The sequence below is a fragment of the Oncorhynchus clarkii genome, chromosome 16, assembly GCF_045791955.1.
Source record: "Oncorhynchus clarkii lewisi isolate Uvic-CL-2024 chromosome 16, UVic_Ocla_1.0, whole genome shotgun sequence".
In the NCBI taxonomy this organism is placed as follows: Eukaryota; Metazoa; Chordata; class Actinopteri; order Salmoniformes; family Salmonidae; genus Oncorhynchus; species Oncorhynchus clarkii.
This window is the reverse complement of record NC_092162.1, coordinates 15,786,192-15,804,619: the sequence shown is the minus strand read 5'-3', so window position 1 is coordinate 15,804,619 and position 18,428 is coordinate 15,786,192. Positions and strand designations below refer to the sequence as shown.

At 43.1% G+C, this 18,428-nt stretch overlaps 2 protein-coding genes across 2 annotated transcripts in view; one reads left to right on the top strand and one right to left on the bottom strand.

The window, feature by feature from the left end:
* Window positions 1-6,885, top strand: part of LOC139368034 (arf-GAP with dual PH domain-containing protein 1-like) — a 31,662-nt gene extending 24,777 nt beyond the window's left edge. Inside the window, exons 6-10 of the mRNA XM_071106540.1 lie at window positions 404-568; window positions 2,415-2,498; window positions 2,979-3,113; window positions 3,665-3,893; window positions 4,551-6,885. Coding sequence (XP_070962641.1) covers window positions 404-568; window positions 2,415-2,498; window positions 2,979-3,113; window positions 3,665-3,893; window positions 4,551-4,579 — 642 coding nt within the window. The 3' untranslated portion in view covers window positions 4,580-6,885. The remainder of the gene's footprint in view (window positions 1-403; window positions 569-2,414; window positions 2,499-2,978; window positions 3,114-3,664; window positions 3,894-4,550) is intronic.
* A 6,217-nt stretch (window positions 6,886-13,102) lies between these two features.
* Window positions 13,103-16,317, bottom strand: LOC139368033 (transcription factor Sox-8-like). The gene is made up of 3 exons (XM_071106539.1): window positions 15,678-16,317; window positions 15,122-15,369; window positions 13,103-14,901 (listed from the first exon to the last, which is right to left on the bottom strand). Exons 1-3 carry the CDS (start codon window positions 16,094-16,096, stop codon window positions 14,141-14,143), a joined length of 1,428 nt encoding a protein of 475 aa, XP_070962640.1. The 5' UTR covers window positions 16,097-16,317; the 3' UTR covers window positions 13,103-14,140.
* Window positions 16,318-18,428: the final 2,111 nt, after the last annotated feature.

The following is an 18,428-nucleotide window of genomic DNA, read 5'->3' as shown; positions in this document are numbered from 1 at the left end:
TTAACCACCTGAAGTTAACCACCTGAAGTTAACCATCTGAAGTTAACCACCTGAAGTTAACCACCTGAAGTTAACCACCTGAAGTTAACCACCTGAAGTTAACCACCTGAAGTTAACCATCTGAAGTTAATCACCTGAAGTTAACCATCTGAAGTTAAACACTAGTATAGCAGGCCATGTACAGTATACAGGTATGTGTCTACAAGGAAACGCAAACAAATGCCTCAAAATACGTCATGTTTGTGTTTACTGTAAACATACAGTATGTGTTATTCTAACAAGTTATATGTATAATGGCTAAGAAGGGTGGGGTTAGATGCGGAAGACACATTTTGAATGCATTCAGTTGTGCAACTGACTAGGTATCCCCCCCCCCCCCCCCCCGTATTTATGTACTGTATAGTTTGTGTATCTCCCCCAGGCGCGGGACCCCAAGGCGGTGATGAAGATTGAAACTCTCAACGCTACGTTCCAACCGGCTAAGATAGGCAACCCCTACGGCCTGCAGATCACCTACCTTAGAGACAACAGCACCAGGAACATCTTTGTGTACCACAGCGACTCTAAGGTGACACATATGGTTGACTGTGACAAAAGGGACTATGGGCAATATTTATGTAGCCTGGTCCAAGATCTGTTTATGCCGGTATAGCCAATGGTTTGGTGTAAATGCACTGAATTGTTAGAGATATTATGCATGAGGAATCAACATTTCAATGGTACACCCAATCTGCTGCTGTTCCTCAAGTCATGGAACGCTGATTTAGTCTGTTCAACTAAATCTGATTGTACTATTTCAGTGTCTAGGTCTCTAATGGAGATGGGCTGTTCTGGATAACTGAGTGAGAGTGGAAATGAAAATGTCTGTTTAATCAGTAGACATCAGTCTTCACTGTGACATGTAGTTTTACTCGTAATCCTGCCATGTAATCTGATAAATGTGGAACTGTTTAGACAAATGTGGAGGGAGTTGTTCACACAAAGGGCTGGCTGGCTGGCTTGCTAGCAGGCACATAGGCTGTTTTTCTCTGAGGGTTTACTGCTTAGCACACCAGATGATCATCTCTCTCAGTTGTGAGTCAGCCTTCTCTGTGGTCGTCACTAGTTACCACAGTCACAAAGTCATAGACCCTGCCTATTTGTACAATTTCTCTTCTCAGATTTTAAACCTGACCCTAACCTTAAACCCAACCCTAACCACACTGCTAACCATATGCCTAACCCTAACCTGAAATGAAAACCAAAAAAGCTCATGTATGTTTTCATGAATTTTTACGATATAGACAATTTTGTGACTTTCATTCTCTGTGGGATGAAAGCCACAGAGCGTACAGCCCCATCTGTTGGTCAACAGACACAATAGCAGGCTTGAACAGAACAGCGATAGTAAAGCTGCCATGTCATGATATTGTCATAGCTGGGGGAAGTAGTTTGGGGATGGAGGTGCTGAATTTTTGTTGCAGCAAATACAGGACTAGTAAAAGGCCCAATGCACTACTTTTGTGAAAAAATGTGTTTACCAGAATTTGTAACTTGAGTACGTTTTCCAGTTTCGTGAAATACTTTGCAAATGCAAGTTATTTCTATGTGAACTGAAATAGTCTTTTCATTCCTTTTACATTTTAGTAGATGTTTGTGAATACATTTTCCTACTGGTCCTCTGTGGGAATCTAACCCATAACCCTGGTGCTGCAAGTGTTATGCTCTACCAACTGACCCACATGAGTCTCAGTGTACTCAATTACTGTATTGTGTATAGTTTTTCTTCGTGGTGATGGAAAGTCTACAGGTAGAAACCTAGATGATCAGCCTATGTACAATACAGTAATGTATATTGATATTTAGTGGCTTGTAAGGACGGTAAATTAATACCTCAAAAAACTGGCTTTTTTTCGATGTTATTTGATATTCAAATTGATGTGGATGTTTTGGGTCTTTGCCCATAACTTTTCACCTTTTGATGTAAATGTTTGAGGACAGGGTTTTGTTCTTTCTGGATTCCAGTCAACTCCTACAATTCCAACTATTGAATCCTGCGAGATACTGTTCTTAATTATACAGCTACCTTTTCTGCCATAGCGGAGATGCTGAAAACATTTTTCCCGCACGTTACAAATATCTATTGGTCTGCGAATACAGGACTAGTAAAGGCCCAGTGCACTACTTTTGTGAGAGAGAAAAAAAATGTATCCAAAAATAATATTTATTTGTACTAATATATATTTTCTAATTCTGATTTTTTTAGGGGGTGCTGCAGCACCCTCAGCACCTCTACTTCCCGTGGCTATGGATATAATAGCTTAATCATGTCTCCTATGTTCTATACTGTATCAGGTTTATTTTATTCTATGTAGGAATGACTCTGAATAAGACATGTATCTGACTAGGATGCTCTTGTGTCTTTATTTTGGTAGGAAATGGTGGACTGGTTCAACGCTATCAGAGCTGCCAGGTTTCATTACCTTCAGGTGGCCTTCCCTGGAGCCAGTGACGAGGAGGTGAGGCCACAACACATGCAGTACTTTGAAATGACAATGATGGGTTCGGATTTCTGAACTTTGAATATTATTAATCATTAGTAATGCTAGAGACATGAGGGGTGACATAGTCTAGAGTCTACACCAGAAGTTAATGGGTATCTGTAGGAGGAATGTATATGATCAATGCAATTAGGTCAGGTCACATTAAGGGAGAAGGAACAGTTTATTGCCAGTATCACTTAATTTCCTGCCTGGCAATAAAGATGCAATGTTTAGCGAGAAGGAGGAGACTCCACCCCAAATTGGGGTATATATACCACCACTGGTAGAACCATGTCTTTGTCTCTTCCGCTGTTCCATCCTTTGGGGTGAATAAACCTGGTTTAAGATTTCATAGTGTACGTCAAGTTTTTACACTGATGTTTATAACCGAACAACCACCATTAAACACCAAATTAGACAATATTATATTGTTTTCTCTCTTGTCTTCTCCTTCAGCTGGTGCCCAAACTGACGCGTAGCTTCATGAAGGAGGGCTTCATGGAGAAAACAGGCCCAAAACACACAGAGGGCTTTAAGAAGAGGTGGTTCACCATGGATGACAGGAGACTCATGTACTTCAAAGATCCTCTGGTGAGGAGACAGCATCACACCCGACACTAAAATAACTGATTGATTCTGAATGAACCCTACTCCTCATAACTGTACATAGCCCACCTATAATTTAGCCCAAACAACTACCTCTTTCCCTACTGTATTTATTTATTTTGCTCCTTTGCACCCCATTATTTTTATTTCTACTTTGCACATTCTTCCATTGCAAATCTACAATTCCAGTGTTTTACTTGCTATATTGTATTTACTTTGCCACCATGGCCTTTTTTGCCTTTACCTCCCTTCTCACCTCATTTGCTCACATCGTATATAGACTTGTTTATACTGTATTATTGACTGTATGTTTGTTTTACTCCATGTGTAACTCTGTGTCGTTGTATGTGTTGAACTGCTTTGCTTTATCTTGGCCAGGTCGCAATTGTAAATGAGAACTTGTTCTCAACTTGCCTACCTGGTTAAATAAAGGTGAAATAAAAATACAAAAAAATAACTTTTGATTCTGCGGCATACTTTATTCTCTGATCTCTTTCTCTCTCTTTCTCCCCGCCTCTCTCCCCCTCCTCTCTCAGGATGCCTATGCGAGGGGAGAGGTTTTCATCGGCAGTAAGGAGAACAGCTACTCCGTGCTCCCGGGCCTTCCCCCTTCCACCCAGGGCTACCACTGGAACCATGGCATCACCATAGTAACACCAGACAGGAAGTTCCTGTTTGCCTGCGAGACGGAGGCGGAGCAGAAAGACTGGATCACTGCTTTCCAGAGGGTTATCAACAGACCCATGAGACCACAGGAGTACGCAGGTTAGTCAGTAAGATGCATTATACAGGTGTACTTAAAATTATGCACTATGTTAGGTGTACTCTGGAGTATGCATTTAGGCAGATGTTACATCTTTGCAGTAATGTTTGCAGGGTATGTACAACACCCAATTTAACTAGTCAAGGTCTCACAAGCAGTTGCTAGGTTGAAGCCAGTGTTTTTTGACCAGGCTGAAACAAAAGCCTGCACACCGGGTAACTCCCTAGCTCAAGGGTTGGTATTAATTAATTTAAGTATAGATTGTCAATGTGTTTTTAGAGGTACAAGTGCCGTATCTTAATTTGCCCCTGCTTCTCACAGCAGGAAAAGAATCCTGCAGCAACAGGAAATTTGAATGGAAAAATGTTGTAGGGGTTGATACGTTTTTCGTTAGGGCAAATCAAATCTGACATTTTAATGTTCCCGATTACAAACTTTAGAATCCTTTTTAAACCTTGAATACACTACAAGTTCTCATTTCATGCTTTGCAGGAAAATTCCTGCAACAGCAGGAAGATCAAGTTAAGATACAGCACTTGTAGTCCAAAGCAATGTATTGTGTGATTACCTCTTTATATACAGTGTCTATATGCATCTCTATGTAATTATATCTCTATGTTGTGGTAACACTGACTGGTTTTCTGCTCTTCACCGTGCAGTGGAGGCCCACTTCAAACACAAGCCCTGAGACTGGAGCTAGAGCTGTCGGTCTACTGGACTAAGACCAGAACAGACAGGATTTCTCTACAGAGACCCCAGAATAAGTCTATGGGGTTCTAGTGTACCTTTACAGAGGGAGCAAGATGGTAGACATGGAAGAAATGCATCCGAGAGGAGAGAGGTATCAATAGAAAACACTTTCTTCTCCACCTCTCCTGACCTGATGCCCAAACCTGGGGTTAGAGGTCAGGGGGTTTGAGAGGAGAGAAAAGGACACAGAAACATCAACACCCCTGCTGCTGCTCTCCACATCGACCCTCCAAACTGCACCCCCTGCTCTAAGTGTTGTGATCAGCATCCCTTGTTGTATACTAAGGAGTCATGTTCGCCGTGTTTGTTGAGAGCAGTACTGTCATTTTAATTATTGATTTGACACTTTTGATGCCAGTGGATTTATGCAATTTCTCACATTGTTCTGCATAATCTGCACACATGTAACTTTCAAGGTGCTGACAACCTATGCTTCTGTACACGGTTAGGGTTTTACTCATCATGGCAGTTATTTATTTTTGAAATGCAAATGTAAATATTTTGAATCTCAGTGAATGCTGCTTCATGCAACAGGATGGTAAATGTATTTAATATCATACTGTATACAGTACCATTCAAATGTTTGGACACACCTACTCACTCCAGTGTATTTCTTTATTTTTACTATTTTCTACATTGTAGAATAATAGTGAAGACATCAAAACTATGAAATAACTCATATGGAATCATGTAGTAACCAAAAAGGTGTTAAACAAATCAAAATATATTTTAGATTTTAGATTATTCAAAGTAGCCACCCTTTGCCTTGATGACAGCTTTGCACACTCTTGGCATTCTCTCAACCAGCTTCATGAGGTAGTCACCTGGAATTCATTTCAATTAACAGGTGTGACTTGTTAATTTGTGGAATTTCTTTCCTTCTTAATGCGCTTGAGCCAATCAGTTGTGTTGTGACATGGTAGGTGTGTGTATACAGAAGATAGCCCTATTTAAAAGGCCAAATCCATATTATGGCAAGAACAGCTCAAATAAGCAATGCGAAATTACAGTCCATCATTACTTTAAGACATGAAGGTCAGAACTTTGAAAGTTCTTGACAGTGTAGTTGCAAAAACCTTCAAGTGCTATGATGAAACTGGCTCTCATGAGGATCACCACAGGAAAGGAAGACACAGAGTTACCTCTGCTGCAGAAGATAAGTTCATTAAAGTTAACAGCACCTCAGATTACAGCCCAAATAAATGCCTCACAGAGTTCAAGTAACAGACATCTCAACATCAACTGTTCAGAGGAGACTGTGTGAATCAGGCCTTCATGGTCGAAGTTGCTTCAAAGAAACCACTACTAAAGGACACCGATAAGAAAAATAGATTTGCTTGGGCCAAGAAACATGAGCAATGAACATTAGACCGGTGGAAATCTGTCCTTTGGTGTGATGAGTCCAAATTTGAGATTTTTGCTTCCAACCACTGTGTCTTTGTGAGACACAGAGTAGGTGAACGGATGATCTCCATGTGTGGTTCCCACCGTGAAGCATGGAGGTGTGATGGTGTGGGGGTGCTTTGCTGTTGACACTGTCAGTGATTTATTTAGAATTCAAGGCACACTTACACAGTATTCTGCAGCGATATGCCATCCCATCTGGTTTGTGCTTAGTGGGACTATCATTTGTTTTTCAACAGGACAATGACCCAAAACACACCTCCAGGCTGTGTACGGGCTATTTTACCAATAAGGAGTGATTGAGTGCTGCATCAGATGACCTGGCCTCCACAATCACCCGACCTCAACCCAATTGAGATTGTTTGTGATGAATTGGACCGCAAAGTGAAGGAAAAGCAGCCAACAAGTGCTCAGTATATGTGGGAACTCCTTCAAGACTGTTGGAAAAGCATTCCAGGTGAAGCTGGTTGAGAGAATGCCAAGAGTGTGCAAAGCTGTCATCGAGGCAAAGGGTGGCTACTTTGAAGAATCTCAAATATAAAGTTTATTTTGATTTTTTTTAAACTTTTTTAGTTACTACATGATTCCCATATGTGTTATTTCTTAGTGCTATAATGTAGAAAATAGTCAAACAAAAAAAATAGTAATTAAACTTGAATAAGAAGGTGTGTCCAAACGTTTGACTGGTACTGTATGTTTCATCTCCCCGAGCTGATTAAATGAATGTGTGTTTACCATTGCAAAACACTAGAGGGCACTATGGGTCATGTCATACATCACCACAACGTGCATCATCATTTTGCAGGTCTGCCGGTGAAATAAACTTGACAATCCTATTGACCTTTTCTTGTTTACATTGTGTTAATATTATCAGACGAATAATGACATAATGTGGAAGGAACAGTGTAATGATGCTCCCTCTCTCTGAAGGGTATCTTTTTCTGTCACTTCTCTCTTGCTCTCTAGCTCATGGGTTTACAAACTTTTTTTCTGCACAAATTTACACTAGAAAATGCAAGGAACCCCACAAGATGCACTCTCAAATTAATAATAATAATAATTTCAGCCAAAATGGGTCCCTGTTATTTGTGTACTACGTCATCAAATTGGGTACTAAGTAATCCATTTTGTGTGATTATGTTACAAATGTGTTGTGCTTAAGATCCTGGAGTGCATCTTTAACGCTGTTTGTTGGTATTCACTCAATTTTAGGTCCCGCAGGCTGACCCATCACATAATAATGGCATGAAAAGTGTAAAAAGAGTCCTTAGTTCACACTAAAATATTGTATTCTGTACCCATTTGAAGAGAAGAAAAAAAATCTTAAATTGTTTGATAAAAAGGTTTAAAGAATTCTCTGGGGACCCCATTTTCAATGTCAGGGTTTGGGAACCACCCCTCTAGTAGTTCAAAACCTCTTCTCTCACAAACTGTGTGTTTGTTTGTGCATGCATGCGTGTGTGTGTGTGTGTGTGTGTGTGTGTGTGTGTGTGTGTGTGTGTGTGTGTGTGTGTGTGTGTGTGTGTGTGTGTGTGTTCTCCCAGTATGAATGTGTGCAGAATGGATATGGAGAGGGCACCCTCCAAAGCTGTGTGATTCTTTGTGCTGACTGATGAGTGGACATGGACAGACACAGCTGTTCCTAGAGGCGGCAGTTGGAGAGCTCAGACAGCTGTTGGAGTTCCATCCAGGGAGAGTTCCACCCAGGGAGAGTTCTAGTGTTAAGCTGGGTGCTGGATGGACACTCAGAGGGAAGTGGGAAGTGCGGCTGAACAGTTGTGAAGTGTGGAGAACCAATATTATTATAGATATGGACTGGCGTGTGCTGACTGCATGCACAAACTCCCGCTCAAGGAGCATGATAACTGCTGTGCAGCTTACACATATGCAAACAGACCTTGTACTCAAGGGGTTGGTTGTTACAAAAAATGTCATTCCTAGGTTATAACAGTGAGATCGTAATACATAGTTATAGTAACATAGTTATGGTTAGATTCCAACGCCAGGGTTGTGGGTTTGAGTCCCACAGGGGACCAGTATGAAAATGTATGGACCGAATACTGTAAGATGCTCTGGATGAGATTGTCTACAAAAGGAAAAGTGTGGTAGAGTGTTGATTCCTGCCAGTCTGTGTGGCCAGGAAATGCTTCCATTAGCGCATGTCTCCATACAACGCCTTCAGAAAATATTCAGACCCCTTGACTTTTCCACATTTTGTTAAGTTACAGCCTTATTCTAAAATATATTAAATATTTTTTTCCCTCATCAATTTACACACAATACCCAACAAAGATAAAAACAAGTTCCTGGAATTTTTTGCGAATGTATTAAAAATGTAAAAAATTAAATATCACATTTACATAAATATTCTGACCCTTTGTTCAAGCATCTTTGGCAGCAATTACAGCATTGAGTCTTCTTGGGTATGATGCTACAAGCTTGGCACACCTGTATTTGGGGAGTTTATCCCATTATTCTCTGTAGATCCTCTCAAGCTCTGTCAGGTTAGTTGGGGAGCGTCGCTGCACAGCTATTTTCAGGTCTCTCCGGAGATGTTAGATTGGGTTCAAGTCCGGGCTCTGGTTGGGCCACTCAAGGACATTTAAAGACTTGTCCCGAAGCCACTCAAGCGTTGTCTTGGCTGTGTGCTTAGGGTCATTGTCCTGTTGGAAGGTGAACCTTCGCCCCAGTCTGAGGTCCTGAGTGCTCTGGAGCAGGTTTTCATCAAGGATCACTCTGTACTTTGCTCCATTCATCTTTGCCTCGATCCTGACTTGTCTCCCAGTCCCTGCCTCTGAAAAAGATCCCCACAGCATGATACTGCCACCACCATGCTCCAATGTAGGGATGAGGCCAGGTTTCTTCCAGACATGACGCTTGACATTCAGGCCAATCTTGATTTCTTCAGACCAGAGAATCGTGTTTCTCATTGTCTGAGTCTTTAGGTGCCTTTTGGCAAACTCATGGCAGGCTGTCATGTGCCTTTTACTGAGGAGTGGCTTCCGTCTGGCCACTCTACCATGAAGGCCTGATTGGTGGAGTGTTGCAGATATGGGAGAACCTTCCAGAAGGACAACCATCTCCACAGAGGAACTCTAGAGCTCTGTCAGAGTGACCATCAGGTTCTTGGTCACCTCCCTGACCAAGGCTCTTTTCCCCCGATTGCTCAGTTTGGCCGGGCGGCCAGCTCAAGAAAGAGTCTTGGTGGTTCCAAACATATTCCATTTAAGAATGATGGAGGCCACTGTGTTCTTGGGGACCTTCAATGGTGCAGAAATGTTTTTGTACCCTTCCCTAGATCTGTGCCTCGACACAATCCTGTCTCGTCACTCTACGGACAATTCCTTCAACCTCAGGGCTTGGTTTTTGCTCTGACATGCACTGTCAACTGTGGGACCTTATAGAGATAGGTGTGTGCCTTTCCAGATCATGTCCAATTAATTGAATATACCACAGGTGTACTCCAATAAAGTTGTAGAAACATCTCAAGGATGAACAATGGAAATAGGATGCACCTAAGCTCAATTTTGAGAATCATAGCAACGGGTTTGAATACTTATATAAATAAGGTGTTTCTGTTTTTTATTTGTAATAAATGTGCAAAAATGTATCAACCTATTTTCGCTTTCTCATTATGGGGCATTGTGTGTAGATTGCTGGGGGGGAAATAATGTAATAGATTTCAGAACAACACTGTAAAGTAACAAAATGTGTAAAAATTCCAGGCGTCTGAATACTTTGCCGAGGGCCCTGTACGTACAGTATGTGCCTGTTCTGTGAACGATGTGCCTTTCCCGTGAACTTCCAGTACATCGTAACACATTGACATGTAGGATCCACATGGCGGGAAATCCTCAAGGGATACCCCTCAGAATGGGGAGTGTGTGTGTGTGTGTGTGTGTGTGTGTGTGTGTGTGTGTGTGTGTGTGTGTGTGTGTGTGTGTGTTGGGGGGTCAGGATTAAGAGCTTCAGAGGGTCAGGCTCATGGAGCTGCAGCCCAATCGTCATAGTAACAGCTGGGACACGCTCCCACATGCTGCCTTCACTCTCTCTTTTTAACTTTTTTTCCCCCTCCCTCGCTCAATTTTCAAGACTGAGTAAATGAACATCGTCTTTATCTATTGGTAATACAGCAAACAATGGCATTTATATTTTATTCATATGAAATAGTGTGCTGTAAAGGTACATGTACTGAACATATAAAGAGGATATATGGTATGAGTGAGTTGGCAGATTTTTGGTCAGGCATAGAGACGGGCTAACCCTCTGTCTGCAAGATAGGGACTAGATGCTTTTTCAAGGACTGGCGCCAAGGCAACGTGCTATGGTTGACCTCAGTCACCGCAGTGAGGTTTCACGGTCGCTCTGTTTCTGGCATTGTGACACGCTACAGACCACTCCAGACCACTCAAAGGCAAAGGGTCAGAGGGCACTATTGTTCGTTGAAATGAGAGATGTACAGTATCTCTGGGAACGTCAATGTCTTGGATCCTCCTTAGACTTTCTACAGTATTTATGTATTTGTGGAAAATAGAAGCTATTACTTAGATTGAACAATATAAATGGGCCTTCCGTTTGAATAACTGTTATTCATCCTTCTGTCATTGTTGCACTGCACAGGAACAACTTGCCAGTAGCATCCTGTTATGTTGAGAAAGAGATGATAACATCAACAAGACTTGCGTCAGTAGAGGTGTTAGGTCTAATTGACTGTTATAAGTCTATTACACTGCTGCCCCAGTCTATTTCAATTTAGTCGGATGGCGTTTCATGTTGCTAAAGTCTAAACGAGGGCTATGGCAAAGCTGTAGCACTAATCTAATAACAGTCCCTGGATAGACACACACACACACACACACAAGGGATCCCTTTCACTGCTTCTAATGGGATGAAACACTTCTATCTGCTTTAACTTCTAACAGCTGTAATGGAAAATGAGAAAGACGTGAGAAACCTCTATAAACGTTTCAAAATAATTAAGAAGACCAATTAAACAGAACTTAACTTGAGAGACTTGGAAGGAAATTACGCTGCTGTCTAACAGGTCTATACTGTAAGTGTGGATGGGTGTGCAGTGACGAAATTATGATTTTCTAGGTGATGGAACTGTACCCAAAATGTGTTGATTCTTCCATGCCAAGTCTTAGCAGAATTTGAACTACCTCTGTGTGTTTTTACACATCCAAATGAGTTGGAACTGCTTTCCCACCTATACAGTAGTAGTGTGTGGCTAACCACAGTGTCAGTAAGGTCTCCCGATGTATTCCTCCACCCTGGCTCCAGAACCGTGTTGCATCATGGGTAAGTCAATGTTGGTTCTGTCTGGCAGCTTGTTGTCGTTGGCGACCCAGTGAGACTCACCAGGTCTTTTCACCATTCAGGAAGTAATTAAAAGTGGGTGGAACCCCAAATCACTAACCATCATATTTGTAGTGAAGCTCAAGGGAAGAAACGTAGGGCATTTAGAATAGCCTGAGAGTAGATATAGCAACCCATGAGCCAGGTACAGTATATCTGTCTAAATATCCTGGCTTTGGTTTGTGCAATAGCTATGTTGGTCTGTGTACAGTGTCCATATTCACGGGATGATCTCTCCATTCCAGTGAGGAAATTGATGGTGGAAATCCATGCGTCATTTGTATAATCAAACTCCTGTTATTATACAATGACGCCTGATTATTTCTGTCAATAACTCTTAACAATCTGTCTCCATTCTCTATCCTCGTCTAGCTGAGTTTCTACAGAAACGTCTTGGCAAACAATAGGCAGAACAGTCTGAGATACAAAAATAGGCAGCTATAAATGAAAATGAGTTCTAACTAAAGAGCATTCTGCTCACAAGCCACCCATGTCCCATCTGTTCGGATCATCTTCCCTGTGGTTGTCTTCCCTGTGGTTGTCTTCCCTGTGGTTAAGTCTTCCCTGTGGTTAAGTCTTCCCTGTGGTTGTCTTCCCTGTGGTTGTCTTCCCTGTGGTTGTCTTCCCTGTGGTTGTCTTCCCTGTGGTTAAATCTTCCCTGTGGTTGTCTTCCCTGTGGTTAAGTCTTCCCTGTGGTTAAATCTTCCCTGTGGTTGTATTCCCTGTGGTTAAGTCTTCCCTGTGGTTAAATCTTCCCTGTGGTTAAGTCTTCCCTGTGGTTAAATCTTCCCTGTGGTTGTCTTCCCTGTGGTTGTCTTCCCTGTGGTTGTCTTCCCTGTGGTTAAGTCTTCCCTGTGGTTGTCTTCCCTGTGGTTGTCTTCCCTGTGGTTAAGTCATCCCTGTGGTTAAGTCTTCCCTGTGGTTAAGTCTTCCCTGTGGTTAAGTCTTCCCTGTGGTTGTCTTCCCTGTGGTTAAGTCATCCCTGTGGTTAAGTCTTCCCTGTGGTTAAGTCATCCCTGTGGTTAAGTCATCCCTGTGGTTAAGTCTTCCCTGTGGTTAAATCTTCCCTGTGGTTAAATCTTCCCTGTGGTTGTCTTCCCTGTGGTTAAGTCTTCCCTGTGGTTAAGTCTTCCCTGTGGTTGTCTTTCCTGTGGTTAAATCTTCCCTGTGGTTAAATCTTCCCTGTGGTTAAGTCATCCCTGTGGTTGTCTTCCCTGTGGTTAAATCTTCCCTGTGGTTAAGTCATCCCTGTGGTTAGGTCTTCCCTGTGGTTAAGTCTTCCCTGTGGTTAAGTCATCCCTGTGGTTGTCTTCCCTGTGGTTAAGTCATCCCTGTGGTTAAGTCATCCCTGTGGTTAAATCTTCCCTGTGGTTAAGTCATCCCTGTGGTTAAATCTTCCCTGTGGTTAAGTCTTCCCTGTGGTTAAGTCATCCCTGTGGTTAAGTCATCCCATACTCTGTTGCTTGTTGGTGCCTTTGGTAATGATGCAGTTGTTGTTTATTGGTCCCATTAATGTAATTTTCTTTCCCCAGATAAAGGGAGAAATAGAAACCTTTAACAAAGTAATGGCTTATTTAAAATGCATTGCTTTCTGTCTGTGTCGCACACACACATGCGCACACACTCACACACTCACACTACCCACTCTCTGTAATTGCATGGCAAGCATCCAGTCTGTCTTCAAGAAATGTTGCCCAACTACTCAGAAATGTTTTGTTTATTTATCTGTCATTTGCAAAAATATTCAGAATTGTCAGAAAAAGGTGTGTGGGCAAACTTATTTAATGGCTCGGCATGAGTTCTTACTCAGCAATTCAGTTATTTCATCATAAAGGTAAACATAAAACAGCATCCCGCACTAAGCTTATCAAGCGTTTACAAGAGCCAGTTACAAGTCGCTGGTTATCATAGGACCAGCATACAAATACTCCAGTCGACATATCAAGTATAAATGTCAAATAATCAAAACCTGGAATGTCCATTAGGCAGTCTCTCCATGTTTTTTTGAGTTTCAGAAATACAAGCCTTCATCCACACAGAACTGCTGGGCTGGAATGAACATGTCTTCTTCAAATGTTGACAAGTGCAGCAGATGCTCAGGGCTTAGCGGTCCATGCTACATGGTGAGTATGGCCGTTTCTGTCCTTAGTCCAGCTGTCCAGTCAATCACAACGTATGGTAGATCGTTTAACTTGTTTCCTTCAACCCTGAAATCTAGTAAACTCCATTCGTAGGAAAAATAATTGAACACCTGTTGCCTTGAGTGAAATCCACGGCTTATTTTCAGACAAGGAAGGGAACTGCACTGAAGTGATGTGAATAGGAAATGGAATTACAGTTAGTTTGAGAAATCTGTTAACTGCAATGGTCATTCCAAAATAAAACATTTTATTATAAAACATAAATACAAACATAATATTTTAAAGTTATAATAATTATTCAATCTGAGATGAAGAGTTGAACAAGAAAAGAACTGAAAAAGTAAATGTAGAATTGGGTTAATTTGTGATGTGGTCCAAACAGAAGTGCGGTCCACGTTTTCCTCACGGAGGATTCATGCATGCTTGTGGGTAAAGACTCTCTGTCCATCGTGACAAAACCAGCAGGCACTTGGTCTTGGATAATGTCCAATCTTGAGCCTTGTGTCATGTCCTCACTAACACGGCACAAACAGAAGAATCCCACAGACTATGTGAAAGCCATGTCAGACTGGCACCATAGGCAGTCAGTGCTGAGTCTAAGGCCTGGTGAGTGTGGAATAGACAGTCTGCTCCCAGTTTGGGCTGTGGCTGTGGGGTGGAGGGATAGCTAGGCTGTTGATGAGCGGGCTTCCGTAGGGGTGGCGAGAGGAGTGGAAGTAGGGGTACTGATAGAGACCTGCGGGGTAGCTGGTGTAGGCACTGTAGTAGCTGGGGCTCTGGAGGTCTGCATAGTCACACTGGGGGCTGGGCAATGAGGAGGAGGAAGAGGAGGCTGCAGAGGAGGGGCAGCTCCCGGAGTTGAGGGGGGTGTAGTCGGGGTGGGGTGGCGGGGTGGGGTGGGACTGCTGGCTGCTGTAGTGCCTGGGACTCAGCTGCTCCGTTTTGATCTGCGTTCTGTGGTGAAGGCCATCGCTGTTACTTGAGGACGAGGAGGAAGAAGGGGGTGCCGACCCCGCTCCCGGCCCTTTAGGACCCCAAGGCGAGGCATTGCTGTGGGAGTGGCCATAGGAGGAGCTTAGGGACCCAGAGGGGGGGTTGGGTCCTTGCCCCCCCTGCCCGTGGTTGGGAGGTGCATCGGCAGAGCCATGCCCGTTGAGTGGCAGGTACTGGTCAAACTCGTGGACGTCGAAGGCCTCCATGTTGCTGATGACGTCAGTGCTCAGCTCTGAGATATCCACGTTGCTGAAGTCGATGTTCTGCCGACCACCATCCAGGGGGTGCCGGCCCTCGTGTTTCACACCCAGGTGCAGCTCTGTCTTGGGGGTGGTGGGGGGTGTGGGGGGTCCATGTGGTTGGCCTTTAAAAAAAGACAACAGATGCCTAAACATTAGTTACCATATGCAAACAAAAAGAGAATCCTGCATACTGCACAACTAAAAGAGGGAGGGACAAGATCCTCTAGTGAGGACCAGATAAATACCATGCCCAGGTCACTTCCAAACTTTGGACTAACTGTTATTATAGAATATCAATTGATCGGGAATGCAAAAATGAATCGAATGGTGAAAGCCACTCACTTGTCCGCTCTAGATGATGTTGTCCATCCCCCATGGAGGTCGGTCTGGCCAGACCAGGTTCAGCCTTGTACATCTGGCCCGGGTGGAGGTGGGCCAGCTCAGCCCCGGAGTCCGAGTCACTCTGACCTGGCTTGGTGCTCTTCCTTCTCCGTGGTTGGTACTTGTAGTCAGGGTAGTCTTTCTTGTGTTGGACCCTCAGTCTCTCTGCCTCCTCCACAAATGGCCTCTTCTCGCTTTCAGAGAGCAGGCTGGAAATTGATGACAGGTTGGGTTGAGTTGTGGACTACTATAAGATGCACAGTGTTGGATGTCCTAATGAATATCATGTAAATGGCATGTATAATTAGGGTAATCATGATGAAAAGGCAATGTTGTGCCGTACGTTTTAGGAAACATGACTAATAAAGTAATAATACGTTGTTTTTTTTTACTTGTCAGCAATGAACATTGTGTACATCAATTTTAACTGCATATTTTTCTGCCACGTTCTATGCAGGCACATTATGCGCGCAAATGTGTATTATACCCCCCCTTACATATATACATCTATACTGACCGCCATAGCTTCCCCAAGGTCTTGCTGAGTTCGGCGTTGTGGAGATGCGGGTACTGGTCCGCTAGTTTCCTTCGCGCCGCCTGCGCCCACACCATGAACGCGTTCATTGGCCGCTTCACATGGGGTTTGTTTTTCAGAGCTCGGTCTCCTCGTGTAGGCATCGGTACGAGCGACCAGTCGTATCCGTTCAGCACCTGAGTCACCGCGTCTCGGATGCACGCGGGAAACCGGTTATCCTCCTCGCCGGTGTCCAGTTTTGGGGTAATCCCGTCGCCGGGTGAGTGCCTGGGCGCCTGTCCATCGGAGCCGGTGGGAGAGGACGGGACGTCCGAATCCGAGTCGTCCTGCGACATCGAGCTGGCAGTTCCCGTTGGACTGCATGGATGGTTGTTGAACGACTTACTATTTTCCTCCGTCATGTTCAGCGCAAAATTGATGTGGTGTGTCTAGTTACATGTAGGTTGCACCAAATGTGCATTTTACGCACGGAGCCTTAATTAAGTGACCAAAAATGTAAAATCCCAAACGCTCTTTGTGATGTTCGTTTTTATTTAATTACCTCTCACACTGTTGTACGTTTTTGTTGTTGGATATGATGTCTACAATGTCGTCTCAGTTTTATACTGACACTTTTTGTTCTGCCAAGAACATGTTGCTGGAATCGGGTTGGGTCCTCTCACGCCACGCCTCATATCTTATTGGTTTGGACATAGCTCTACTGGTTCCTCCCATTTTTAGGAAATATGAGCCAGTGATTTGATAATTTGTGTTACATCATTTCTAATTATTCGTGTATCTGTATAACCTATATTAAATGTATTATATCAGCCAGACGTTAAATATGATACTCTTAGCCATAATTATCCATGGTCAGAATTTCTGGTTTACATTCAGATACATTGACTGTGGAACCATATGTGTAAGGCATGGACCTATGTATGAACCTGCAACATCATAGCTGTCAAAAAGAAATACAGAGATTTGTTCACTCTTTTCAGAGCTTAATGTTTTCCTCCTCTTCAGTACACATGGCCGTATACTGGGGGTAGCTCCTCCAGGTGTTGTAGTAGTACACGGGCTGGGCAGCATAGCAGGGACCCTGGGGCAGCCACAACAATCGCAGGCCGTTTGCCCGTGCGCCTTGGAGGCTGTGCTGGTGTCCTGGTTGATAGAGGAGACCGTGGCTGCGCGGGAGTCCAGGCAGCAGGTCCTTAACCTAATCATCTGCCTGGTCTCTGGAGTTTGACCATATTTTAACTTTTAGGAAGTGTTCTGTTACTAATTTTTAAAATACCAATAAAATAACGTTATTTTGAGAAGTTCCTTAAATATGCTGCGAATGATCCAAAGCCTAGCAACTAACCTGCACCATTCCCAGAACATTTTGGTAGGGTTGTTTGCAAAAGTACCATAGGACAACAACGCTCTCAACAAGGTCTAAGAAACATGGTTCTCAGAACGTTATGCACTAGCTGGGTATCTTTTGTTGGTGTCTTACATTTTCTTTTTACAATCTGTTGTGTGGGATGTTGAAAACTAACAACTAGTCTATAGGCCTATTTGAAGGGCTGAAAGAAACAAACGGATAATTAGACTACATGTTGAAAATAAATTTTTCTCTGACTGTAGGCTAGGAATTGGACTGCATTCATCATGTAACATTTAGCTCCCACACATTTCTATAACCATCACAACACACGTCCTAGGGCGCAATCCTCTGCCCAGGCGTTGCCGACACATACAGATCTTACAATGCCTTGATAGGTATTTTATGTAGGCCTATCAGCTAATCACATCATATGTTATAGCAATCTGGTGCCCGACTGCACAGTTGATGACATCGCACGCAACATTGGTTGATTCATGCAACATCTGAGCAGGGTAACACAACCAATGGTTGACGCATGCAACGTCTTAGCAGTGGAACGCGACCATACACTTGCCAAATTGGCATCGTGCCAATGTCACAGGTGTGACAAGTTGCCTCATTATCCCAAGAAGAGCTCCTATTGGCTAATTGATGTTCCATATGATTTCAGATGATTCCATAACATAACATCTGATTTGGATCCAACAATGAGTAAGACATGAGGATTTCAAATAAATGTTCAAAAATCACCCACAGAAACTGTTGTTAAGTCTCTACTTCACTCTGCTCCACAGGTGAATAGAAGGCCCACCTGATTCCCTTTCCTTTCCAATCAAGGTTATGGGATACGGCTTGGAAAATGTTGGATGGGAAGATGATGGAAGTGGATGCTGAGTTGGAATTAAGCAGAGCGTTGAGCAAATTTGTTGAAAACAAATGTTTTGAAGGGACAACAGTAGCATCGAAAACTGGAACAAAAAGGAAATACGCGTGTAAATGATAACGAATCGTTTCTTGTTGGGATGTGTTTGAGTAAGGATGCATGTGTGGGGAAACCTGTTTCAGGTGTCAAATGGTGAAGTATGCGCTTGGAAAAGTGGAGTCTGTCAGTGACCAGGTGTGGTCTTATTTTGATCAATTGTATTTCTGAAGAGCAGAGGGAGATTGCTGTGAGCCTCAAAAGATTCCGGACAACATACGTTTTGTGTTTTGCACTTCGGAGTAAAGCAACCGTCAAAGGAGTCATATCAGGATGTTTAGGTTGAATACCCGAAGAGAATTCCTGGTGTGGTTGGTGCCCGGTGTTTGACCTGCTGGGTGAATGGAGGAAAGGAAGAAAGTCTGTCGGTCCTGTTTTTGATAGAGAAAATACCTATTAATGT